Below are 27,903 nucleotides of genomic sequence, written 5' to 3'. Positions count from 1 at the left end.
TTGTATCTTTTCACCAGAGATAGACACGCTAAAACGTGCTCCGTTCTTTTTGGCAATAATGCATAAAGCACGTTATTGAAAGGAAGAGGAATTTTGGATTGCAGATGGCCTGATGGAACACATGTTGGAGCAACAACAATTAATAAGTAATAGAGAATCAGATAGTTCTACAACTTCAAGCGAGGATTCCAAAGAATGGGAATCCGTAAAAAATGACTAAAACTGTAGTGATAACAAGTGGCATCGACGTATATGCGTTCGGGTGGGTGAGCGACGGAAATTTCGGCAAGAAAAGTGAGTAAAAGAATTCTAAATTTTTCCTTATCATTTTTATTACTATTATTAATCGGGGCTATTCCCAAATTCAAACGTGAAAACCGGGTTAATAGGAGTTACTAAGATACTTTTCAATAAAAAAAAAAAAAATTTCGAAAACCGCACTTTAATTTCTGAAAGTATCGACGATGGTTTTTCCTTTTCATTAGCTAATTGTTACTGACTGCAATTTTTTCTACAAGCATTACGTTATACGAAAAAAATATTTTTTTTCTGCGAGATTGGCGAGAATCAGCCATACCTTACCGAGGCCGCGCATCGATACATAGGTTAAGAGGCTTTCGTTGTCATAGCAACGAGTGATGCGGTTCCCTCGTAGCTTCCTCTTCACTGCAAAGTTAACCTGAAACGGACTATAGAAATGCCTCGCTATCTGCTGGTGCCTTTGCAAAAGCTACTAGCTTGTGTATAGGGTAGTGTCAAAGACTAAGAAAAGGTGGAAAACAGATATGAGCTTTTGAGCCCTAAAGAACCCAAGATTTTGGGGCACAAAAGGGGGTTCTCAAAGAGTTTTTCTTAAAAGGTGGGTAAATAAAAAATCTATAATCTTGGGTCAATAGTGCTCTGATATGTAGAAAATGGGAGAGGAAGTTAGTCTTCTATGTTTGTACGGCAATATATTATACTACATTATATACGGTGATAATGCATAGAGTTTTATGTTAAAATGTGAATTTTTCAGAAACATTGTTTTTTTTTTATGGTGTAGTTTCTCTTTGCTATGTTTGTTTCATAATTATGCATATACAGCAGTGTGCCGAATCTGAGAAATTATTCCCTGGAAAAAGTTATGGCCGGTGTGTTTGCTAACTCATGACACGTATATTTCCTCTCCAATTAATTCCAGTATTTCTTAAACTTTTGGCATCCGTGCCCCCCCCCCCGACTTCATCATTTATCTGTGACTGCCCACAATAGCCTGACGCAGGGGATTCTCTAACTTTTTCCTCCAGAGATGCCCCTTTCCCCTATTCAATGCTTATCCGCGAGCTCCACCTGCTCCCTAAAGCTGTTTAACAAAAAATATTTTCGAAAAACCTTTGTCAGGGTCACCCCTCCATGGTGCCTCTGACGAAGATTGGTGGCGCACCAGGGTGTCGCGGTACACAGTTTGAGAACCCATTGCTCTAATGTAAGAAAAACCCACTACAAAGAACTGAATAAGCACGCATCAATACACCAACACGTTGAGATGTCCTTAAAAACAAAAGGGTGGCGATGAGCCACAAGCGCACACACTGAGAATCCGTTGAATATTTCCGAAATAAAATAAAAATTCACTATATATACTCATCGCTTTTTAAAGCAGAATTCTGGGCGTTATTTGTTTCTTTATTTCCCACAACAACACATAGGTGGTCTACGCAGGGTCGTCTTACGGGCATCAAAGGGACTTTTCTAAGGCACTTTACCTGTTCAAAAAGGTCTGCCTAACAGATCACTCTCAAAAATTTTAACTGGATCTCATCTTCATGAAGTCCTTTTTGCACTTGAGGCACCTGGAACGGGGCTCAAATTGTCCATGTATTAAGAGGAAAGTTTAAAAGTAACTGAAGATACATATGTATACTCTATTTCAGAAAAACAAAACGTGTCCATGAAACGTTGAGTCTGCTCTTGAAAGATTATTCAGTGTTTTTTTCAATTAGCACTTATCCGAGGGCTTATAGTATAAGCGTGTGTTTCCAAAAGTGGGCAATATCGTCCCCTGGTGGGCGATGGAATGGTTCGGGGGGGGGGGGCGATAGAAGTTACGGATTTAACATAGGATCCTATGGGTTCGGTTGAGTTGGGTGGCGATGAGAGAAAAAAATTTCTGAAGAAGGGGGCGATGGAACGAAAAGTTTGGGAAACTATGGCTTATACAATACTTTCTAATATGAACTATGGTGTCGTGAGGTTTGTCACCCCTGGTCAAATTACAAGGGGAAAAATCCAAGAACTTATTTGTCCAGGGGATTCTCAAACTGTGCGTCACCAACCCTTGTCGGGGGCACAGCGGAGCATCCCAAATGTTTTTCAGAGATTCTTTGTTAAACTTCTCTGGGGAGCTGCGTACAAGCATTGATTAAAGTAACGGTTCACAGTGGATGGAAAAAGTTTGAGAACCCCTGCTCTAGTCTATACCATTCATCACTCTACATACTGTATTTCCATTCTTCTCTGATTTGTTATAACACACATCGCATGAATTTATTTCACTAGAAATAAATATACATATACTATGCGCAATGCTTTTTTTTTCAACTTCAAGCTGAACTCCCCTTTACATAGTATGTCCAAAGAAAGCCGGTAGATAATAAAACAAAAAATATTTCAATCAATTCATATACCTGCCACTTTCACTTCGATTCGGAAGATGAGCAGTGGCATTACAAACACACCTCAGAGATACTTAAATAGATTACAGGCACATTCCACAATTTCTGGCGCACATTAATTTGTTTGAAGCAATAGTTCCTAAACCTTTCTGGATTCGGGCTACCCTCCGCTTGTGCGTCTGCAATCTAGTAGTATGTGATAACCACTGTGATCGTGTGGGCATCAAGATGGATTGATTCATCCCGGTTTGAGTTCCACTAGTGGCACAGTGGCTGTTGACTGAAGCGAGTTGAATTTCTAGGTACGAATGCTAACCGATCTTTCGTTTGGAAAGCTTTCCCGCAGAGAGCAGGCACGCTTTCACCGTGGTATTTGCATAACACGAAACTTCAGGCATCTGTTAGTTTTACTTCTAATATGGAAGACAGCAAAACCACTCGAACTGAAACCATGCATAACTATGATATCATATATACGTTATGGTCCCGCATAATACAAGAAAGAACTTTCCGGCATACATTAATTTGTTACAAATTAGGTAAGAGAAATGTCTTTCTACGATTGAGTATAGAAGTAGTGTACATGTGATACGTGCTTACGATAAGAGTGTAACATGATAAAAGCAATTAAATAGAAAAGCATGAAGATTTCTCTATACTTTCATATCTTGGAATAATTTTAGAGAAAATATATATTTTTTCCTTTGTATTTTATTCCCCTATCATTTTTTATATTTTAATCTAAATTTTTTTCCAACTACCTGTTAGGATGACTTCCCAGTTGTTTTTGGTGTTTGCATTTGTATAAATGCACAAAACATAAAATGAAATTTACATTTTTTTAAATTAATTAAAAAAATAAAATACATTAGTCAATTGAAAGGTAATTAAGTTAATTTGAAAAATAACATCAACTGAAAACAAAATAAATTTGATTTTATAAATTGGGAAATTAAAAGTTCTTTCCACTAATGCGTAATTTTAAGTTTGCGCCTTAAGCACGAACAAAAAATGGCGCCTTTGACAATTTCGCTCCCCCACGGACCAAAACCTGGCTACGCCACTGATCATAGGGGAACAATAGTGAAATGTCATAATTCAGTTACGTGGCTTGTTGAAGCACGTAGGTTGAAGGGAGACTTGCTAGATGGGCTTTAATATTGCTAGAGTTTCCCTTGGTGTTTGAATTTAAATGAGGTAGTGGTATACAAGGCCCAGATGTACTATTGTGTAATGCCCTTGAATCAACAGAGCAAATCGATCTGGATGATGTACTTTCTGGGAAGTTGTTTCAGACCTTATGTATGGAAAAACTAGAAAAGGCACAGAGACAAGAGTTAACAGATATATTCTCTTATTTTTACAGTCTGAAACATTTGTATAGGAAATGCTTCGATAAGTATGTTATCAAAGATGACAAGTTGTATTTAAGTATTAGTAAGGAAAAAAAAAATTTCCAGAAGTAGTAGGTCGGAGTTTCTACATGAGCTACATGATCACCCTACTGCTGGCCACATGGTTGTTAATAAGACCTGCTTACTTTTTAAGAGTCGAGGATATTGGCCAGGTATGAGAAAATTTGTCAAGTAATATGTTCTTGCTTGTTCTCAATGTCAAACATGTAAATACGATAACGTACGAAAGTATGGTTTCATGCAAAGTTCCAGGGTGGAATTTCTAGTTGAGTTAGTCAGGCTGGACATAATGGGGGCCGTTTCCTGTTTCTAGTGAAGGTAACTTGTACCTTCTAGTTGTTGTAGATTACTTTTCGAAGTGGGTTGAAATGTACTCTCTCAGAAAAGCCAACAAAAATGTGGTCGCTAAAAAGCTTGTTCATGAGTTTTGCTATAGCTAGAAATCGAACGTGTGTATAACCATTAAGGTGATCAAAAATGGTGGTCTATTAAAATAGTAAGTTTTGAAATTGATGAAATGGAAAATGAAAATTCTTATAAATCCATTATTGTGTACTTTTTGCAAATATTGTTCCAAGAAACTCCATGAAGGTCAACTTTTATTGAGAAGACTAGCTACAAAAATAGCGCCAAACTCTAAATTATCAATTAAACAAGATTATAAACAGAGTGAAAAAAATCAACATGAACTGAAGAGTCAAGTTCTGAAAAAAAATTTCCAGCATGCCACAAAATGCGCAGGAATATGATAAGATTACAATTTAAATAGCTGTTTTATCATACATACCAAATATTCCAGCAGTTGACTTAATCCTCTATTTTTAAATGCAACATTCAGGTTTTCAGAGGTTCTTTTGCTGACGGGAAAGAACTCCTAAAATTAATAGAGACACAATAGACATCATACATGCACGTACATATTGTTCTATAATTAAACAATCATATACCGTACAGCAGGGTTTCTTAATCTGTACTGTTAAAACAAGTGGTTTGCACAAAAATTTTAAAATTTGTAATTGAATTGAAGTTATTAAAACAAAATAGGGAACAAAAAGAAAAACACTTCGATGACAAGTTATAAAAAGCTGTTAGTTTGATGCCTTTTCAAATACTACTGTTCATCACAGAATTAAGGATATCACAGCTAACACAAAATCTCAGTTGAAATTGAATGAGTTTACCATTCAATTATCATTATTAAAAAATAAACAAGGCTGTTATAAAATAAATTATCATTAGAGAAGTTTTTCCTGTATGGGGGAGGTGGAGATGTCAGCCTAGAGTAAATGGAAGTAATACATTAAAAAAAGCTCGCTCTTTTATTTAAGAAAATTTATTAGTTGACCCTATAAACAGGGGAATTCACATTTTTTATTTTTACCTCAACATTATTTACTATACTTCCACACTACAGTTAGAATGAATACTGAAATTCAGTATTATAATTATTTTCCCAATCCTATGAATTATACTACGATAATTACAACTTTAAAATTTATAGAAGTATTGATCTTGTATATTTATCATGTCCACCTTACCCCCCCCCCTCCCATAGAATTCATTTAAATTGACTGCTTCAATGCAATGGTTTATTTCTACCTTTGGTGATTTTTCGAGAATTTAAGCAATAATCGGCAACTTCGCTTATATTTAGTATAATTTTGGTGAGAATTCGCTATTTTTCCATATTTTTATCGAGGAAATATCGTCAGCCCACATGTATGCAACTGCAGACCTGCCAACCTCAGAATAAAAACCTACTCTATCCATAAAGAAGCCTAATGTGAGCCCCCATTTTCCAATTTAAAAGGGGAAAAATAGACGGGAGAGAAGGAATCCTATACTAAAAATTAAGTTATATAATTATAATCAGAAAAAGTAATTGCTGCATGAGAAAAGATGATATATTGTTCTAGATAACTTCTTACAAATTCTTGAAATAAGCAGAAAATGAAACAATTTGCAGGACGGTGCAGATTTATTCACAGAAAACATTTTACATGTATTTACAAGCAGACAGAATACGATCAACAAATAAGAACCTTGCACTGAGCTTAACCGACTGGCGGTTCAAGGTGTTGACACAAAACTGCTTCAAAAATGCTTGGTCTTTAAGATGATAAAAGCAGTTCTGGCTATTTTTCCTTCCCCCCTGTATGCACAGCAGGACACCGAGGCCTCTTTGTGAGGTTGATTGCTTTGTAATGCTCCAGACCATGACAGATGTCTGCAATCTCTATGAACGACATAGGATTGGCAAAAGTAATACAATGAGCCTATCTTTTTTGCTCCTTTCTTTAGGTATACTTCACTCTTTCTCGGTAAATATTGTATCTCTGCTCAGAAGGAGAACTGTATGCACCAATCGAAACTTTGCCTTTGTTCCTAAAAAGTTGAAGCAATGAAGCGTTCACTACTAACAAAAGTATTTTTTCAGTACTTTCATAACGATTTGTTTAGGTTTGCTGGCAATAAAATCAATAAAAAAAAATAAAAGCATTATAATCAAGCACATTGTCTCAGGAAAAAAATGTTCAGAGGCGGATTCTCAATTTTGCCGCCAAGTGAGCTGCACATGACAAATTTTGCCGCTCTTGACTACAGCTCACATTTCCACCTTCCCCATGCATCTCTCCAAATTACTTTCGGTAGCACAAATGCCTTCACACTTCTTGATGGCCAATCTTTCAATAGGTCACCCACTGACCTCGTTCCTCACTTTGTAACCACAGTTTCGGTCATTCATATACTTTCACACTGTCATTCTTTTGATCTAACACTGGCCTAGTCTCTCGCTCTCTAGGTCACTCTTGTTCACTCGTTTCGTCCCTCACTAATGTTGCTTATCAAAATCAATTCCATACTTGCATACACTCCAGGTAATCCACTCACCTGGCTCCTCGCTCTCTATGTTATTCACATACTGTACTTGCACACTGTTTTGATCCCTTACATACTTGCAAACTGTCTAGGTAACTTTTGCATGGCCCCCACATCCTGCAGGAGGACCATAGATTAGGATCTTTCACGGGCCCCTCTACAATGAATTCATAGTGTGAAAAAACAAAATAATGCTAAGAATTATCCTGGATGCCCAGACAGGAGCTTTGTCAGCCCCACATTTGGGGGATGCTTTTTTGGTCATACTGGCCTCATTCCTTGTTTTCGATGAAACTCTTTTGGTTTCTCACATGCTTTCACACTGTACACTCTCACGTACAGGGACACAACTAGATAATTTGTCACCTGGGGCAGGATAGAATTTGGCACTTCTTGCATGTAAAAGCAGTTAAAGGGTGAATTCGGCACCCCTTTCTGGTTCAGCGCCCAGGGCACCAGACCCGTCTGCTCTCCCCTAGTTACAGCCCTGCTGATGTACACTCGCAAGTACATCACGAGCGGATCAACATAAGATGCATGATCATGGGAAAAGAAAATCAACATTTCCAGCATTTCTGAACAACAATTGCTTTCCCTCACATGATCACGAAAATAAAAAAGTTCATAATCATAACACAAGACCACTTTCTTTTAAATGTCAAATTCAACAATATTCAATGCGAAATCGTATCAGAAAAAAAATACTGTCATATAAAAAACTACGAAAATTTCAATGATCATTCTCTTAAACATATTTAAACTTTCATGAAAATTTTATCAACAAAATTTAATCCGTATTTAAGCAGAGGTTTCGTAAAAATATCGGCTAGATTATTCTTACTATTAATGTGATATAAATCTAATTTTCATTCACACACAATATTTCTTAAAAAATGATACTTTTATATCCATATGCTTGGTTCTATTATTTTCAATGGAAGAATTTGAAAAATCAATCACTGCTTGATTATTGCACAAGAGTTCATTTTTGTAATTCGAAGGAAGTTAAAATAAATTCATATCATTACACTCATATATTATTTGAACAATACACATCAGTTCCTTTGCGGCTTCAGTCAAGGTGATTTACTCTGCTTCCATGGTTGAAAGACTGACACTCTTTTGTTTAAATGTCCTCCACATGACAGATACACGGTCCAATAACCAAATACCACCACCCATGGAAACGCGATCTGCTCTGTTAGCAAATTCGGAATCACTAACATGTAATATTGAAATTTTCTATGTTAGACAAGTCAAGTAATTTGTATTTTTCACATAGCCTAATAATTTCATTAGACAGTTCCAATGCGCCAATCCGGGATTTTCTTGAAATCGTGAGAGGATATTAATGGTGAAACTGATACAAATACAAATACAACGCCACAACAGGCAAACTGCCCAACGAGGTGGTTGACTTAAGAACATCATGGATCCCCAACCCATTTTTTGGAGTCCCTACCTACTACTGCTACACCCCACATGCAACCCCCCCCCCGCGTAACCCCCCAACGAATCGGTACATGCGGGAATGTGCGTGTACGTGTAGTGCAACCTGACGTAAAGTTTGTTTCGGTGTAATGCTTGTTATGTGTAGTGCTGTCATCTGCCCCCAAATTTTCTAACTATGAGTGAAATGTTATGGTTGAATGATTTACAGTTGTAGGACTGTTGCTCTCTATGGCGAGACTTTTTAACGGGGAGATCGGCTCGCATTTGCGCCTTGAAGTTGGGAACCACAGAAAACCAACTTCAGCCGACCACCACTGTGGGGTTCGAACCCGGATCCTCGCATCACGAGTCCGGCACTATAACCACTCGACCACCACAGCGGCTGATATCTGGCCTTGTACGACCAGCGATATACGATAAACATCTTATCACATTTCTATATGGCAATTTTGCCAGCCGTAATATGGAATACATAGAAAAGATATGTGGAGTAATTATCTCCAAGCGGAGGGACAACATCAAAGTCCTTCTGATGGAAAAAGGTACCTGGAAATTCATCACAAATGAGGAATGCATATAAATACAGAAAAATCAAAGAATTTTCAATATAAGTGCGTATTTTTGAAGATTTATTTAAACCCACTCAATTTTTTATAATTTTTCAAATAAATATTGTTCATAATATTTTCATATCAGTTTTTTTCCCGGGTGAAATTTAGTGAATCAATACATATTCATAAAGTATTTTACGAATATTAACCGTCTTATTATAAGGCTATTTCTAGAGATATGCCAAAGTGATAATTTTTTTTTTTAAGAGTTGTGTTGAAATTCTTTAGTTTACTGGTATTTTCGTTATCGAGCAGCTACAACAATAGAAATGAAAAATACCTGAATAAAAATTATGTGGAAATTATTTGCACATGTGAAATGTGCAAAATATATATATATATATATATATATAAGAAAAATGAGAAGACGAAAAATACAAAAATAAAATAAAATGGAACAATGAGAAGGTCGTTCTCAAGGGGGAAGCCCCCACAATATTCCAAACAGCAAAAATGTTTCTAATGATGGTAAGCCAAGAATAGACAAATTTACCATCAAAGGCGTCTATTTAATATTGTGCTACTCATGTATTTTCACGTTTTATGAATATTCGATTATTCTCCAATTTTTACATCCAGGAGAATATTCTCACCTCACATCTCTAACAAAATCGAAAAGCAATATTATGTGACAATATAGTGACATTAGTTTCATGAAACACAGCTACGGGAAAATAATCATGTTGCAATGGAAATTTATGAAAGGAAAAAATTTTTATTACTCAGCACGCTTCATCTGACAGTCGATATCGACAGTAATAGCCTCAAAAAGCTTCTAGCCCCAAAGCAGAATGTTTAGCACTGTTCTGCGATGAGTAATCGGCTGACTGGAAATGTTCTGCTGTAAAAATCCTCATACATGTGTTTTTTAAAATATTTTTTCTTAAAATTCGACCAAACTGTTCTGCAGTAGCTGTAATTGTTCTGTGACGTACGTCACAGATTTTCGCACATTCTGCTTTGGGGGCTTCCAGAAACTATTTCACACTACAATTCAACAAAGTTTGCCGTAGTTGTAGCTGATCAAATGGCCAGAAAATGTTCAGTTAAGCCTGTCCAGTTGCTGTCCACATTTTCTGTAACATCTTAGATATCAGTGTAAAAAAAATCCTGGATTTTGTATAGAGCAGTACAGAAGGCCAAAACTATTTTTCAAAAACAGCAGCCATTGCTCGAGCAATAGCACCTGTTTTTGTTCTGCCTGAAGAAAACTTTTTGGCAATTTCTGAATCTTGAAACATTTTGGAAAAAAGAGCATGATCAGCTACTGACACTGGAATATAGTGTTTGATAAGTAATCTTATAAAGTAACATTTAGATTTTATTACTTTATAATCCTCTTTTTTGGCTAAAATATGAGGAAAGATTTAGGGAACTTGTTTCACCATTTTACAAGCCACATGATACCTACAGTCATCATGCCCACCATGAGCTACAGAAAATTCAATATCGCACACAGTGTAATAAGCATAACTTTCTTTTCACAACACAAACTAGACATGGCCATACCCTATGATATTTCTCTTTGAAGTTCTGACATCATTTCCTTTTCTTTACAGTAGCCTCACCAATGGAGGTTTCAAAAGAAGTTGGAACTTCTTTTCAAAATGTGATCCATATGGAACCAAGCATAAAACTCAAATTAAGAAGTGAAATGAAAACTTTCCCTTCAATGGGGAACAAACCATTTTCGGTGGCAGCAGAGCTTCTAGAAGTTTCCTTTACTGCCTTGGCCTACTCAACACTATTGATGCTGATACCCCATAGCATGGTGTTCTCCAACAACATCCCTCCTTCTACCCGTTGCTCTTGAGAGATTTGATGAGCATCCCTTTAACGTGAAGGGAATGATAAGTTATAAGGATGTAAGAGTGAAGCCAGGAAATGACCTACAGAGCATCAGTAAATAATAGGAACTTGTGTCCTTCCTGCTCTGGGATCTTATACAGTTGCTGAAGCAGCAACTAGCAGCTATGGGTGGAGCATAAAAAAAGCACAAGTCAGACCTATATATTTCTTACCCTTTATAAGAAAACCCTCTCCCACAACCTCTCTCCTCAGTACATCAGAGACTTAGGCAGAGTCTCTGGATCTCAAACAGTAGTTACAGCTTAGTGCATGGGTGGAGAAAAAGAAAGCAAAAGCCAGATGAATGTATTTATTGTTATAAATAAGAAATCTCCCCCCCCCATGAAGAACCATTAGAATACTTTCATGTAGACCATTATGGGGGGGGGGGAATTGTTTTAAGAAAACACCTTTTCCATGGAAGAGTTTTAATTTTTTGCCAAAAAAAACTTTTAGAAACATTTAAGACACCTGCACCCATCCCACTAGAAGACGACTTCTGGAGCGACCATATACCTCACAACCTCTTTCTCTGTCAAGCCAGTTGTACAAGGAAGAAGAGTATGTGAAGGATATCAACCCGGATAGAGCTAATTCCAGCCCCTCTTCGGATAAAATACAGAAAATTATTCAAGATCTTCGACAGGAAATGAAAGCTTCATTTAATAAATCCATCAAAGATCTGAAGGAAAAATATGAACATACTAGCAAAGAAACGAGTGGGCTAGTAAAAGCCATAACCTACAACTCAGAATGCATGGAAGAACTTGAAAAAAAAAATTAAATACATGAAAATATATATAGAGTGAATTGACAAAGAAAATAAGGAGATGAAACTAGAAAATAAAAACGTGAAGGATGAAATGAAGGAGCTGAAAATAAAAGTAAACGACTTGGAAAATAGGAGCAGGAAAAATAATACTGAGATCAATGGTAGGGTTCATACAAAATTTTCAAAATGAAAAGTAAGGACTTTTTAAGGAGTCATAGGGCCACACCTCCTCTGAAAAAAAAAAATTACACCACTAGACAATAAAAGAAGCCCACAGAAAAACAAAAAAAGCCCACATGTGAATTGATTTTAATTTAAATGTCTTTCTTCTTTAATTTCTATTTCAATGTTTCCAAGATTTCAACTTTCAGAATAAAGGGTATGATGGGTAGGAATTTCAGCTGAAAAGGAAGAGATATGCCGTGACTGTATACACGAGTAACAAGCGACAAGAGAACACAAATTCGAACACTAACAGAACATAATGATCAAGATTAGGTATTGAGAAGTGTAGTAAGAAAGAAGAGAGTTGCGGTAGTATATAGTATTAAAATGATTTAAAGAAATCGGAAGTGATGTACTGAGTTTGCAATAAATTTTGTTTTTGGCCACTTCTACCAGAGAGAGATACAAATACAACGCCACAACAGGCAAAATGCCCAACGAGGTGGCCGAGAAAAAGATGCCTATAAAAATATGGATGTCATATTTCAAAAACACAGCAACCCAATTAAAAATGCAATTAATACAACTTATAAACAATATATACACATGATAAAAATTATACAATGACCATAAAGAATGGGCAGATGAAAACCAAATAAGAGTTAAATCACTGTAAACTGTTTATGAAAATATGCTCATAAGCTACAAAATAACAATCAAATCCTTTCTATACAGTTTTTTTTTTCTCTCAAAAAAGCCACAAAAAGGAATTTTAAGAAAACTTGTCCAGTTTTTTTCTTCTATAAGTCATGACAGCTTCACATGATCTACATTTGTGAATGAGTCAAAATTTTTTTATCAAAAATTAAATATTGGAGAAAAGTTTATGAACATAGCTATACTGGGAGAAGGGGCAAAGCCTTCCTGCATCCTTTGGCGGCAACACCTTTTTTTCTCTTCACATCATATCTTGTTTATTTTGTCCCACTTCATCAGAGTGATATGAAAAGTGCCATTTGAAAGCACCAGCTTACTGAGGAATTTTACAATCTTAAAGCAACAAAAAAACCAATGAGATTCATCAAGCACCCTTCCAAAATGGGTCAACTTCCCTCATGAGGGTCCCCAACCCACGAGTACCACAAAAAATTGTAATTCATATTCATTTTACCAACGACTAAAATCCAAGAGCCCCCAAGCAAGGAGCAGGAAGTAAATATGCAAATTTTTTTTATGGGCCCAATACATTGATTTATAGCAAAATTTTACTGCTAATATTACAAAAGGCTGAAGCTGGTTTTCTGTGGTTCCCAACTTCAAGGCGCGAATGTGAGCAGATCTCCACTTTAAAAAGTCTCTCCATAGAGAGCAAGAGACCTACAAAGGAGTACAAATGTAATTCAATCATAACGCATCACTAACTTCACTTCTGAAATATAGATGGCAGCACTGAAAAAAAATCAAACACTACATATGCACTCAGACTGTTAGGCGCACACACACACACTTCCAGCACAACTCCCTAGATAGTAAATTGCCCATAGATGGTAATAGACCCGAGTTGTGCTTGGATTGAAAGGCCCCCCTCCTCCCCCGGAAATCACTCAAACAATCTGGGAATGTGCCGCGGGCCGCTCAATGGAAGTAAGAATTTGCCATGAGCCACTTAATTCATCTGTAAGTATACCGGCGCCACTTGAGGCAGGCCACATTTAGGCCATGTGTTGAGCACATGTATGCTTTAAAATAAAGGGCTGTTCAAGTATTACGTCAGCAAATTTTCAGCAATTTTTAACTCACCCCTCTTGTTAGAAAAAAAATCAGCAAAACTCTAACCCTCCCCCTGTCAGCGCTCTGCCCCCTTCCTCCTAACGCTTATTGGTGGAATCTGAATTGGGGGCTTCCTCCCAGATGATCAAAAATTTATTTTTTAATACACAAAATATTTTTTACAATTTCAAAACAAAATATCTTTATATGTTATTATAATCAATTTGTTAATTTCAATGCTATTTGAAGGCTAAGAACCCGAAATTGCTCAAGAAATTCATTGCGACCCTACCTATCTAAGCCCTTGGTAACCCTTGACCTGCGGTATGCCCATATGTAGCCTGTCCTTAAATCTATTTTTGTAACAATGAACCAAGTGACACATTTATAGATCGCTTAAGTGACTCGTGGCACAATTCCAGACCATTTAAGCGATCTGTGGCACATTAAGCGATCCCTTGAGTGACATGCAGGGATAGGATTGCTGTTGACTCTTTTCGGAGCAGTTTTGGAGCAGTAAATTTAGTGTTTCGGAGCAGTGCACAGAATCATTACTACCTTTTGTCAAAAATGAAATTTTTTTGAACCGAGATAATCAGATTATTCAATTTTGAACATTTTAACCAGTTATAGGGTTCTGGCGTCAAAAATCAGTTTTATATGTTTGATAAAACTTGCATCCACTTGTAGGGACGTAAAAATTAGTCATAATCCAAGCTGGGCGTAAGAAGAAAATGTAAAAGTTTACAAATCAAACAAATAAGCATACATTAAAAAAAAAAACCTCATGACATTTCGTTGACTCATGACTGTTTTCCTCCAATTTCTCAAGAACACTACACATTTTTTTCTTTCAGTGTTTACGATGTCTACAAAGTTTTTTCTCTTCATCCCACTTCTATCATTTTCTCTGCAGTGTTCGGCATAGTTTTTGATGATAACTGAATTTCCAACTCCCTTTCTTCTGCTTTTAGTCTTTGATTCTCATCTGGTCGTGGAACTTTCTTATGAAAAGCTTTTTGGTGCTGTCTGTCTTGGTACTTCTGATGCGAGCTGTGAACAGCTTTCAGAAGATTGGCATCGACATCAATATCTTTAGCATTTTGAGAATGCTGTACATAAGATTTTATTTGCCTAATGCCATTGATACTTTCTCATCGAAAGATTTGATCTATGTTGCAGGAAATGTTTGTTTACACTCAAGCCCCTCTCGCAGTCTGCATTTCCATGTGGGCAAGACATAATAACGCTTTGACAAGAACAAGCAAAATTTTGAATTTTGCACTTTCATCCAAGTTTTTCAGATCAAATATAGATCCCCAATACTTATCTAACCTTTGATAACTCGCATGTATATCTTCACACTGCAGAGAAATCCATTAATCCAAGAGAACAGGGGTATCCGAAGGACAAACTTGCGGTAGCTTTGAAAAAATGTACTTAATACATGATAATGAAGAGTTTTCCAGTTGGAAAATGGGATGCAAACACTTCATTTTTTCCAGCATGGTGTTCTCAAAAGGTAAAACTTTGAGCAAGATGCTTGATGATCTAGCACCTAATAGAAATTTTTTGTTGAGAACATTCCCCCAACTCAGCAAGATTGGATTCTATTTCAGCACCAAAAACCACATTTTTCCTCCAGTTTTCACTTTTTTCTATAGCTGAATTCTGAAGTTCAGCAATTCTAACATTCTGAATATGTTCAGATTCCAGGAAACGTGCCATAATTTTTCTAACAAGAGCTCGTAGCTCATCATACAAAATGTGTATGAGGGGCTTCTCTTTTTCAAATAATGTAAGAAAGCCGTTCAAAAGTTCTGATGCTTCTTTCAGAAACAAAGCTTTCACCAAAACATTTATCTGAAAGGACTTCCTGGATTTGATGCAGTCGAGATGAGTCTGATCTGGACTCCTTACTTGTGAATCAATGCTGAATTATCTGTTTCATTATTCTTTCAACAATTCTGGAATTCTCTTTCAACAATTACAGAATTATCTTTAATTAATTACAGAATTATCTTTAATTAATTACAGAATTATCTTTAATTAATTACAGAATTATCTTTAATTAATTACAGAATTATCTTTAATTAATTACAGAATTATCTTTAATTAATTACAGAATTATCTTTAATTAATTACAGAATTATCTTTAATTAATTACAGAATTATCTTTAATTAATTACAGAATTATCTTTAATTAATTACAGAATTATCTTTAATTAATTACAGAATTATCTTTAATTAATTACAGAATTATCTTTAATTAATTACAGAATTATCTTTGATTAATGCTGGAATTATAACTTTCATTTATTTTGGAGAACTAAAATTCTTTCATTAAAATGAATTCTCTTTCATTAAAACTAGAATTCTCTCTCATTAATTCTGGAATTATATTTCATTAATGCTGGAATTATATTTCATTAATGCTGGAATTATCACTTTTATGATTTTGGAATTATCGCTTTCATCAATGTTGAAATTATCCTTCATTAATTGTAGAATTATTTTTCATTAATGCTGTAATTATCACTTTCATTTATTTTGGAACTGAAATTATCTATTTAATTCTAGAAATTTTCTTTCATTAATTTTGGAATTATCTCATCGATGTTGAAATTATTTCATTAATTTTGGAATTATCTCATCGATGCTGAAATTATTTCATTAATTTATTGTTTTAAACTCCTATTTATGCCATAAGAAAATAACGGGGGATTGTGCGTGTTCTCACAGAGTCACATGATCTTCCGACGAATGATGTTGCGGACGCCGTTCTCAGCACTGCCAAGGCAAAAACCGCTGACGTCATACTCCCTCCAGCTCGATGGTGCAAACATAGTGCGTCCGCATTTCAGATTCCGAAAACCTGTGTCGTCTCCGATAGGTTAAAAAAACCCTAACTTTTTTTAGCTCGAAATTAGATTTTTTAATCAATCGGAGACAACGCGAGTTTTCGGAATCTGAAATACGGACGCACTATTTTCACACACAAATATGGGAAACCTTGGGAGAACCGGTTATCTTGATGAATTCTACAAAAAAACCGGAACATACACAAAGGTTTGTTATAAGTCACAGTAGCAACGCCGAGGTTGACATCACAGCATGATTCAAATGACATCATCGAAAGCGAAAGTTGAAGAGTGAAATTTCGGAGAACCCCGATTGGCGCAGAAGCGCCAAATTTTCTCGGAAAATCAACGTTGTGGCGCAGTATGTAGCAGGAAATTGCTAATGGCGCAGCAATCCCATCCCTGGACATGTGACAAAGTTTTAGAGCACTAGTCCTGCCACCAGTGCGGTTCTACATCACTCAAGTTATCTGCAGCACATTCCCAGATTACTTAAGTGATCTGCGACATAATCACGGATCACTTATATGACGTGTGGCACAGCTCCAGAACATTTGGATCCGCTAAGTATTTGAAGATCACTAGAGTGGCTCTGTAGGAGACTCAATAGGGAGAATGTTAGTTCAGGTGCCCACAAACTAGTGAAAAGTTTTACTCATTTTTCGTGCACAGAGTAAGACGCCATTAAGAGTATTTTATATTTTTTATAAAGGGTGGTTGATGACGTAAGAATCATCCAACCCCCCCCCCCTGTCAAGTCAGCAAATCGGAAATCCCCCATCCATGCTGACGTAATACTTGAATGACCCCTTACATAAAGATACTCCAAAGTTATTTTCTGAAGGTTAAAAAAAAATAGGTTCAGCTATAGCGGCTGATCGGCTCCCCCTCCTGTAAAACCAGACGTGGCTGGGGCTGTCACTTTTAAAAGCCGGGTTTTACTAGCAGGTTGTTAGGTTTATTTCTTTTTCACTCAACCGTCATGCAAATCATAACGAGATCACACATGTTTGTAATGTGTGTATATATGAACTGTTTGGGATCCTGTTTTTCTGGTTCTTAACTTATGAAACAACGCAAACATAATACTAAGACATGTTAGACGTAATATGGACTTTAGTTTTCAATGATTTCTAGTGGAGATCAATATGCTGTCGTTAAATAAATCCGTTATTTTGCCGATCATTATTCTCGTATTCTTACTGTCTGTATTCGCGCATAACCACACTTTGCCAACAAGGATTATGGGTCAAGCCACGAGTGCAGATCGGAAATTATAAACGTTAAGTTACGTTTTTGAATTGGAAAGTTAAAAAGTCCTTTGTGCAAACATGCCCACATTTTTCTCATTGCATTTGCGACAACGATAAACGAACTATAATTTTAAAGCGGAAACTTCTATTCGCAGTCCATAATATCTTCGACATTGGTATCTAAAACATCGTATTTTCACCGATCGCCGGCTTCATCGGAATTGCTACCGATCAAGGTCATCGGGATCTTAGACATCGTATTTTCACCGATAGCCGTATTTTCACCGATTAGAAGATGCTGGACATGCATTAGAACCTTTATATCAGAGTTTTCAGTTGATAAGGTATCTCCCACAAGAGTTTTCAGTTGATAAGGTATCTCCCATAAGAATTTTCAGGAATAGTTCAAACTATATATAGATGGACTGAAAAAGATTTCCTCTTTGATAAAGTCGCTAAAGAGCTAGCATTGGAAGAAAATAGATTGTTACAAGCTAACAAAAACATGAGTAATTTTGAGAATAGTATAGATGGGGCAACTTAAATGTAACAGTAGAAATCCAAATGCCAAAACTAAGTTAAAGATCAAAAGAAAAATGACCAATTCTAAAAAACTTGGACCTTGTTACAGATGTGGGGAGTTAGGACATTTGAAGGTTTAATTGTAATGTAAAAGTACCAAATCCTTCAAACAGATATAAGAAGAAAGATTTAACCAGTGTTAGTAAAAGTTTCAAAGAAAAATATAATGTAAAAGATAAGCCAATATTTGAGTCAAATGTTGAAATCTTGCTTAATCATGCTAAACTTCATATGGATAAATTTAGTTGGTGTTTAGATAGTGGAGCAACTCACCATTTTTGTAACAAAGACCGTTTTACTAACTTCAAGGAGTTACAAGATGTAAATATGGTTTTAGCTGTAGGCGGAGTTGAAGGCCCAATAGTAAGTATTGGTGATGCAACTTTCCATGTAAGATTGAAAGGAAAATTAGTTACTATTGAAATATGTAATGTACTATATTCACCGAAATTAAGACGCAATTTAATATCATGTTCATTGTTAGAAAAATGTGGTGCATATTTTATTGGTTGTAAAGGGAGACTTAGCATCTATACACCAGAGGATGGACAATTATTTTATGGTATAAGAAAAAATGATTTGTATGTTCTAAGGCCAATGTATGATCTTAATGGTAATTCAATTAAGGATTTTAACATTAATGAATTGATAACAAACAGTTGTGAAACTTAAAATAACTTCAAGAACATATCTGCTGATACAAATGTCAAAAAAGAGAAAAAATGTATAATTCCATTGCAAGAATTAACGATAATATAGAACTTTGGCATAAACGTTTTTGTCATGTGAATATACATTATTTGCAAGTGTTAGAGGGTTAACATTGTTAAATAATCCTATGGAAGAATGTGTTAGTTGCAAACTGGCAAAATCCAAGAGAAAACCTTTCAAACCTATTGACGAAATTAGATCTAGTAGACCTTTGGAATTATTACACATGGTAGCCATGGACCACATGTATGTGGTCCAATGCCTACTGAATCTTGTGGAGGGAATTTATATTTCTTAACTATAACAGATGATTATTCTCGAAAAGTGTTTGTTTTCCCAATGAAAAGAAAAGGTGAAGTTTTCCAACTTTTTGTAAAATTGAGACAAGAAAGGTTTCTAAATCTGAAAATAGTAACTGTTCATACAGATAATAGCATGGAATTTTGCCATAATGAATTTGTAAAATTCTTAGACAATCAGGGAATAGGATATGAAAGGACAAATGATTACACCGCAGAACAGAATAGTGTGAGTGAACGCTATAATTTAACAGCATTGGATGGTGTTAAAGCTATGCTGAAAGATATTGATAATAAGTTCTGGGCAGAAGCAGTAATTTGTTTTACTTAGACTCTATTCCAAACATGTCAAAAGAACCAAACAAAAACGCCATTCGAGTTATATGGGGGGAACAAACCAACAGTATCCCATTTGAAGGTTTTTGGCAGTACTGTTTGTGTAAGAGTTCCAAAACAAAAGAGAAAGAAACTAGACATGAGAGCACGTTTAGGAACCATGATGGGATATGCCAAAAGAACACGTGGTTATAGAATTTGGTTAAGAGATGAACACAGAATGATTGAAACTGCTAATGTTAACTTTAATAAGCAATTGAAAGGAAATATGACCTATCTAATAAACAAGGTTATGCTAACTTCGAAATAGATGACATTTCATACTCAGATGATGAAATTAAGTCAATAGACTTATCTGAAAGTTCAGAATTCATCACTAAAATTAACCCAGATCTAACAAAAGTTACACACAAAACAAAATTTTGAACAGAGGAAGAAAAAAATTTAGTTCCTTATATATCAATCCCATGGATTAGAAAAGCTGTCTTGAGGAAAGATCAATCAAGGACAGACATCTATTACTATATTGAAAAGACAAAAACAAGATTTAGATCCCCACATGATATAAAGAGATACTGTGTGAAACGTGGTATAGAGTTCAGAAATGAACTTTTTAATTTTAGTGGTAAAGATAATTCATCAGGTAAACTTTCAGAGTTGTGTAAATACAATGTTACCCAAAGCATGATGCAGAATTTTCCAGAAGCAAACCAAGTAGAATTGAAGATTCCCAAGAACTATAAAGATGTATTTAATTCTCCTCAGGTAAAAAATTAGCAAAATGCTACTGATGAAGAAATACAAATTATCAAAGATAGGTAAGTTTAGGAATTTGTACCTATGCCGCGCGCAACGTGAATCACCCAGCGCGACACACTGTCTATTCATCAATATGAAAAGCAGTACGACTGTTTTCCTACAGAGCGCAATACGGCTCACGACAGCGCTTTATGTCGGGCGCGATTGGCAGACTGCTTCTGGAGGAGTTGACCGTTGTGTGCCGCGCATTTCACACAGCAATCTTCCCTTCATTTTCATGTTGTGTCTCTTCCCTTCAAACCGGATATATAGTATATGACCCTGGCATCATCTACTCTAGCCGTCCAGAGCCAATGCGCCACGCTTGGTAAACGCAAATGCGTAACGTCATTATGTAACTCATTTCTGCTGACACGGAATAATCCAGTTAGGTTCACGCGGCGCAACAAGCCTATTCCCAGGAAAACCTGGCTTCAGGATGAACACTCGTTACTGGATCCCAGGAGAGATAGCCCCATTGTCTCTCTCATGGAATCTCTTGTGTGTGGATAGAGCCTGTTCCTTTTTTTTTTTGCCTTTTTATTTACGGCAACCAATCTGCGAAACAGATTCCCTTTCCCCACTGGACTTCAGTTTTTAGCACTTTAAGGTGGCAGTGGAACTGAATTTTTTTTTTCCTTTCTTCTTTTTCAGTAGCGAGTTGTAATGTGAATAAAACACATAAAACACGTCAAAAAAAACTGCAGAAAGCAGTGACATTTTGCAGTTTCTCTGAATTTTTGTACTCAGATATTGGCTGTAAGCAAATTGGAAGGAGCGATAAAATAGGAATAGTAGGAGAGAAATGCAGTAAAAAAAAAAGACGATTGCGGCAAAAATAGGAAAGCTGCAAGGTCTGCACTCAATATACCGAATAATATAGGAGGTTCAAGACCTCGTTTCACAGCATAAGTAAAAACTTCAAAAACTTTCTCACCACTGGGCACGAGGGAATTTTCGGCTACTGGTTCAGCGGAGTGATGTCCTTCTACGAACCATCGATTTCCAACACTGACCAGTTTGCGACATAGGCAGGAAAACACGTCAAAACTAGCGATTCAGTAAAAAATCACATTTTTAGAAGCAAAAGCGTATAATCGTATTAATTTACTAAATACGACTAAATCGTAATGGTTGGCAGGTATGCACAACCATTGGATGTTCCAATCCCATCCCCTGCTTTCACATTTCCTATTATAATGGGAGAGAGTGTTTCTTTTTCTCTTTTCCTCCTCTTTATATTAGGGGGAAGCTTCCTCTTATTTTTCTAGACAATGCTATTCATCACCATGGGGAATGCCTATTCCAAGAAAGACCATCCCTTCATTGAAAAAAAAAAAGATTTTTTCAGGCCTGGGTGCAAAAAGTAAAGAGTTATAAGGGCCCTTCCAGAGGGAAATGAAAAGTTAGGAGTTTGTAAGGATGTGCGAACCCTGAATGGTGTTCCTGAAACAGCCTAAGAAAGTGTTATAGAAATTGTCAATGGTATTTGTCAAGATTGGCATACAGGAAGGCACCAATAAAAAACTTACACAGAGTACCTACCAGAAGTACACGAGCACGCAAAAAATATTGAGAAATAGGATTTTGTATGGAAACACCCGTAGGCCAAGTCCAAAGATTCTCACAATGATTGACAACGAAGGATTTGATGTGGGCTGCATCTGGTTCACAGATGAAGCACATTTTCACTTTAATGGATTCGTAAATAAACAAAACTGGAGATTTTGGGATTCCGAAAATCCTCATTTGTGTGAAGAGAAACCACTGCATTTGCCTTAAGTTACTGCATAGGCTGCGGTATGCACCAGAGGCATTATTGGCCCCTTCTTCATGCGAGAAACGATTACTACTGAGCGTTACGTTACAATTTTGGAACAATTTGTCAGCACACATCTAGCGTTGGAGGATCGACCAGGTATCGACTGGTTCATGCAAGATGGGGCTTGACCACATCTAACAGATAGTTTTTCGCTTTCTTCATGAATACTTTGGGAATAGAGTAATTGCGTTAGATAATCTGAAATTTACTGAGACAGGAATAGATTGGCCTCCATATTCTCCCGATCCGACTCCTTGTGACTTCTTTCTATGGGGCGCATTGAAAGACACTGTCTATCGAAACAATCCCGCTACTCTGGATGAGCTTGAATCGTTGATTGGTGTTGCATGTGATTCCATTTCCGTTGAGACATTGCAAGAAGTGATGTCAAATTTCATTGTTCATTTACGCCACCTCATTGTTACAAACGGTGAACATTTTGTTCACCGTTCATATGTTCTGATTGCAAAGACTGCTTGACTTTATTATTTTTTTTTGTTTTAGACTCCTTTCAGAGAAAGAGTATTCAGCGCAGAGTGCCATCTGTTAACAGTTTTTGTAACTAAATTTTCGAAATTTCTGTACAACATTCTTACAGTTTTGTTAATAAGTGTAACGTTTACCGCATAATTCTATTGATCTTTGTTGTAGAGAGATTTAATTTTGAAATAAGGGCTTATTCGCTGATCACCCTGTATATGGAAGATGACGATATAACTAATTTTTTAATAAAAACTGAAAATGACCTTAGAAATATCAATTAGTAGATGACAAAAAATTAAATTAAACTAAACATTGGTAAAACAAAATATCAATGCATAAAAACACTAAGCATTCATCATGACACTGAAATTCACGTGAAAGCCCTTATTTCAAAATTAAATATCTCTACAACAAAGATCACGTGCACAGAGAATAAAAAGGCAAAAAACATTCCAACATAGGTTTTTGGCGCCGCATGAACATAACTGTATCATTTCGCGTCGACAGAAACGTTTTACATAATCACATTACGCGTTTGTGTATTCCTACCGTGGCGCATCAGCTCACGGCCCTGCTATCAGCTACTCTGTCATCTGCATGCTCCGGTTTAAAGGGAAGCATCGAGCTCAGTGATGGTAACCTCGTCAAGCAAAATTTCCCTTTTGACTAAATTTTTCCCACACATTCCGAAATTTTTGCTGCCATCTATCGGTGGAAATATGTAGTCAATTATTTTACACTAGAAAAGCATTATTTGGCATTTATATATTTTTTTCAACAGAAATTCTTTTGTTTGACCACATTTCAAAATTTCCCACAAACGCCAAGAAATTTCCCATATGGACCAATTTTGGCCAATTTTTCCCACGAATATGGGAAATTTCCCACGAGTTACCATCACTGATCAAGCTCGATGAAGGGAAGTGAAAGAAAACAAAAATGAAGAGAAGATCGGTAAAACGAGTGGCGCACAACGCATTTGACTCCTCCAGAAACAGTCGGCCAATCACGCCCGACGTAAAACACTGCCGTGTGAGGCTTGTTGCGCTCTCTAGGAAAACAGTCGAACTTGTTTTCTTATTATTGGTGAGTGGACGGCGTGTCACGCTGGGCGATTCACTTTGCACGCGGCACAAAAAACCTGCTCCTACGAAAACCCGGCTTTATAATAATGGGGAAAAACGTGCTTTAAATCCAATTATCCAGGGTTATTGGCTACTAAGGCTTTTTTCCCTGTGCTTTGCACTTTTTTAAGGACGTCACTTACGAAGTAAAAAAAAAAAATGGCGAAAACTATTTCGGAAAAAACAAATTTTTCAAGGACTCTCACATAATTCTTAAAAAAAAAATTCTTTTTCAAGGACTCGTATTTATTTTCAAGGACTTTCAAGGCCTTGAAAATGAACTCTTTTTTTTTTTTTTCAAAGACTTTTCAAGGTTTTCAAGGACCGTACGAACCATGATCTAGACATATATTTTCAATGTAAGCTGTATGTTATATCCTTGTTAGAATCAGAATATCAAACATAGTTGAAAAAAATTAAAGAATGAGAATTAAGGAGATTTTTGCATAGTGTTTGCGAGTTGTTTCGCTTAAATTTTACACACGATCCAACCTTTTTAAATTCTTTGGATCATTTTTTTTTAACAGAAATATATTTTCTTCTCTGATGATCTGCCTTGCCAGCTTGTAAACAGCATAAATTAGAAGTGACTTTTCTCACTGCAATCTAAACACCACAGCATACTATGCACATTGTAAACTATTGCTGTGCATAAATTGGTCTTTTGAACCTTCTTGCACTCGAGATTGTAATTTTTTCTTCACCAAAAGAAATATGGATTTCTGCACGTCTTTTTAAGTAATATTCGCAAAATATAAAAGTAATGCATAATTGCGAAATTATAAAAAAGTACTATGAATATTCAAGCCATTCTTTGTCTTACCATCAAACGGGTATCTAATCCAGCTTTTCTAAGAGAAGTCCATACAGTAGCACTATCCTTTTCACCAAGCCATGCTTTGAAAACTTCAATGATGAACTCCAATGCAATCCCTAATACACAGAACCAAACTATAATCAAGTATTTGTTAAATGAAAATAGCAATGAATTTTAAAAGACAAATTTTATTTATAAATGAAAGGAACTATATAAAATGAATAGAATAACTCAAAACATATGTACAAATGTTGTACATAATCTTTATTTATTTAAACTAGCTACCACAAAGATACGCAAATAATTTAAAATCAAATTAATTCACTATAAAAATTATTAGAAAGGAAATTATGTATATTTTGTAAACTGGGCTATGTTTGCAACTAACTCAACATGCTTTGTGAAATATGTGAAAGGTTTTACGCAGCAGGTAACAACCGACAGATTGTGATTGGACAGTAAATTACTAAGATCCAGGATATACTCATAAAAGCTCATGAAGACGATTTAGTCACTCATCCAAAGGCAAGATTTAGTCACTCATCCAAAGGCAAGATTTATCAATCCACATTAAGGAATCTGGCTCAAATTTTTTTCTGTGATTAACACAAACTAGTATTCTCTATGGGGAGAAAAACAAGTGATATTTACATGGAACATAGAAATGGGAACTTTGAAATCTAACCCTCAAGGGACAAGAACTAACCATATGTGACGAGGGCATTTGGATGTCATTTGGGTTTAAGCTCTCTTTAAATTACATATTCAAGAAAGAGCTGAATAGCCTACTTAGTTAAATCTGGGGCTTAAACCCTAAAGATTTACATCACTATTGCACAACCAATGCTAAGTTATGGATGTGTGGTATGGCATCGGGCATTAGTAAAAACCTATCAAACTAGAAAAAGTGCAAAGAATAGCTTGTATCCTAATAATGGGAGCTCTATCCAGCTCTCCTTATATTGCTCTCGATACTGCCACTTTAAAATGGTATCTACAAGGAGAAGCTTTTAAGACCATGTACAGGCTTGAAAAAAATATTACTTGATGCAACAGACCTTATACAGGATGCAAACTCCTCCTTTAATAACGATTTTGACAGCTGTCTACTGAATGAAGTAGAAATTTCTTCTCTACTGATGCCTATATAAAGATTCCTTTCCAAACTAAATAAATTTTATTAAAAATTACACACTTCACATACCTAGAAGAAATGAAATTGCTGACGTAATTGATAACATCCCTACTGGAGCTCCCGAATTCTATACTGATAGCTCCAGTATAACCAAAACTGAGGCTGCCAGAAAGGCAGCGAACCTGAAGCTACCTGGACTTGTGAACCTTTCTATCCAGTTTCTATGTCAACCATAACACAAGACGTCAAATAATGCATAGAAAATAAATACGGGGTGATTATAAAAAAACTATCCCGACATATGGGCCCCTAACTATCATACCATTCACAGAAACTGAATGAAATTTTGGCATAAGGTATTTTGATGTATGCGCTCAAGAATGATATGGAAAACAAGTGTCACTCTAACAGTTACGGTTACAGTGAGAAAATTTCGAAAATATCAAATGGCAACACCAAGTTTTTTGTATTGGAATGTGATCTCCATTGTGAAAAACCCTAAATAGCGTTCGAACGGCAACTGTAGCATGAAAATCACCGGCGGTAGATAGGCTAAAAGTGAGGACAACCAATAAGGACAGAAGCAGCATAAAATAAAGCATTTTATTGTGTTTCACAAATTTTCCACATGACCTTGTGGAGGACTAATCAGGCTGGGATCTCAGCCGAAGAAACGGTGTGACGAATGAAACGAACCTTAATGCTCTGGTGCACGGCAAAGTCCTTTTTACTTTTTCCTTGCCTAGCTCCGGGAATTTTCGTGCTACAGGTGCCATTCCAACGCTATTTAGTGTTTTTCAGTATGGATAACTGATATAACAGGGTGTGACGTCCATCGAATCCTACCCCTTGAACTTATGTGGACTGCCCCGGCGGGTGCAGACAAAACATCTGCCGGTTGTAAACACCTGCTCCTGTAGAGGTAGTACGCCGTCGTCTAACAAGAGATAAGAACTTAGTTAGAGAGAGACGAACCAAGATAGTGAATGGATGTGTGACCAACGTGGTCGACACTGAAGTATTTTAACTAAAATGTAGAATGTACATGTATTGTTATTTAAAATTAAAAATCATTTAATCAAGAATAATGATTTGTTATCTCATTATCAAAAATGTGTTCACCACTACGCTACAGCTAAAAATTTGGTGGCAGCGGTTTGGATGTGTTTCACGTCGTTTTGATGTTCCTCTTCGTAAAAGTTTTTGATTGTTAATGTCTCCAACAGGAGTTTCAAATTCGGCCATCCCTGCCGTCGAAAGATTTGGTCATCAGTGCCATTGAGAGATTTGGTCATCAGTGCCGTGGAGAAATCCGGCCATCCGTGCCGTATTCGGTCATCCGTGCCGTAGGGAAATATTCACTCATCAGTGCCGTCTGGATAAATCTCGGAACTCTGGAGGAATTGGGTCATCAGCTCCGTCAGGAGAACAATAAGTGCCTTGAAGTAGAGTAGTGTGTAAACAGCAGTTTCACCCAGTGACTTTTGCGACAGTGATAGTTATTGTTGGATCATCAGATCATCTCGTTAGGTTTTAAGTCTCTCCGAAGTCCGAAAGGGTAAGTGCCATGAATAAGGCAAAAATTTGTTTTTTTGAGGCACAGTATTGTTTAAAATGTACCGCAGTTGATTTTATTTATTTGTGGTAGATTGTATATTTTGATTATTCTTGAAAAATAGTTGAATTACTTTTATTTTGAAGTCAGTTTGTATAACTAATATTATCAGCTATAGCATTCCTTGCAAAAGCTAGAAAAGAAGATTTGAGGTTGTTAGCGGAAGAGTTGGGGGAGAATGTGAATGATAGAATGAGAATTTTGGATCTAAAAAGACTGATTATGAATTCAGCAGATTTTGAAGAAGAGTTTGTTAAGGGGCAATTTTTTAATATTGTCGAAGAGCGAGAGGCTAGGGAGGAATTAGCTAAGAGAAAACTTCAGGAAGAAGTAGAAGAAAAAAGAAAAAAAGAAGAACGGGAGTTTGAATTAGAGAAACTACGCTTAGAAGCAGCAATAAAAAACGAGGGTCAAGGTTGTTTGGATTTCGATATAAGAAGCGGTGGGGGAAGTTATGAGCTGACAAAGCTTGTCCCCAAGTTCGATGAAAAGGAAAT

General features: G+C 36.3%; 1 protein-coding gene across 1 annotated transcript in view; it reads right to left on the bottom strand.

Moving 5' to 3' along the window:
* kra (basic leucine zipper and W2 domain-containing protein kra) overlaps positions 1 to 27,903 on the bottom strand; it is a 236,988-nt gene that overhangs the window by 88,306 nt on the left and 120,779 nt on the right. The window contains exons 7-8 of the mRNA XM_089239488.1: positions 24,663 to 24,772; positions 4,860 to 4,946 (exon numbers count right to left, since the gene is read on the bottom strand). Coding sequence (XP_089095614.1) covers positions 4,860 to 4,946; positions 24,663 to 24,772 — 197 coding nt within the window. The remainder of the gene's footprint in view (positions 1 to 4,859; positions 4,947 to 24,662; positions 24,773 to 27,903) is intronic.

This window comes from Pholcus phalangioides, unplaced genomic scaffold (assembly GCF_987345545.1).
Source record: "Pholcus phalangioides strain wild (caught in Gottingen) unplaced genomic scaffold, Ppha-v1.0 ptg000011l_1, whole genome shotgun sequence".
Classification (NCBI taxonomy): domain Eukaryota; kingdom Metazoa; phylum Arthropoda; class Arachnida; order Araneae; family Pholcidae; genus Pholcus; species Pholcus phalangioides.
This window is presented reverse-complemented; position numbering and strand designations above follow the sequence as displayed.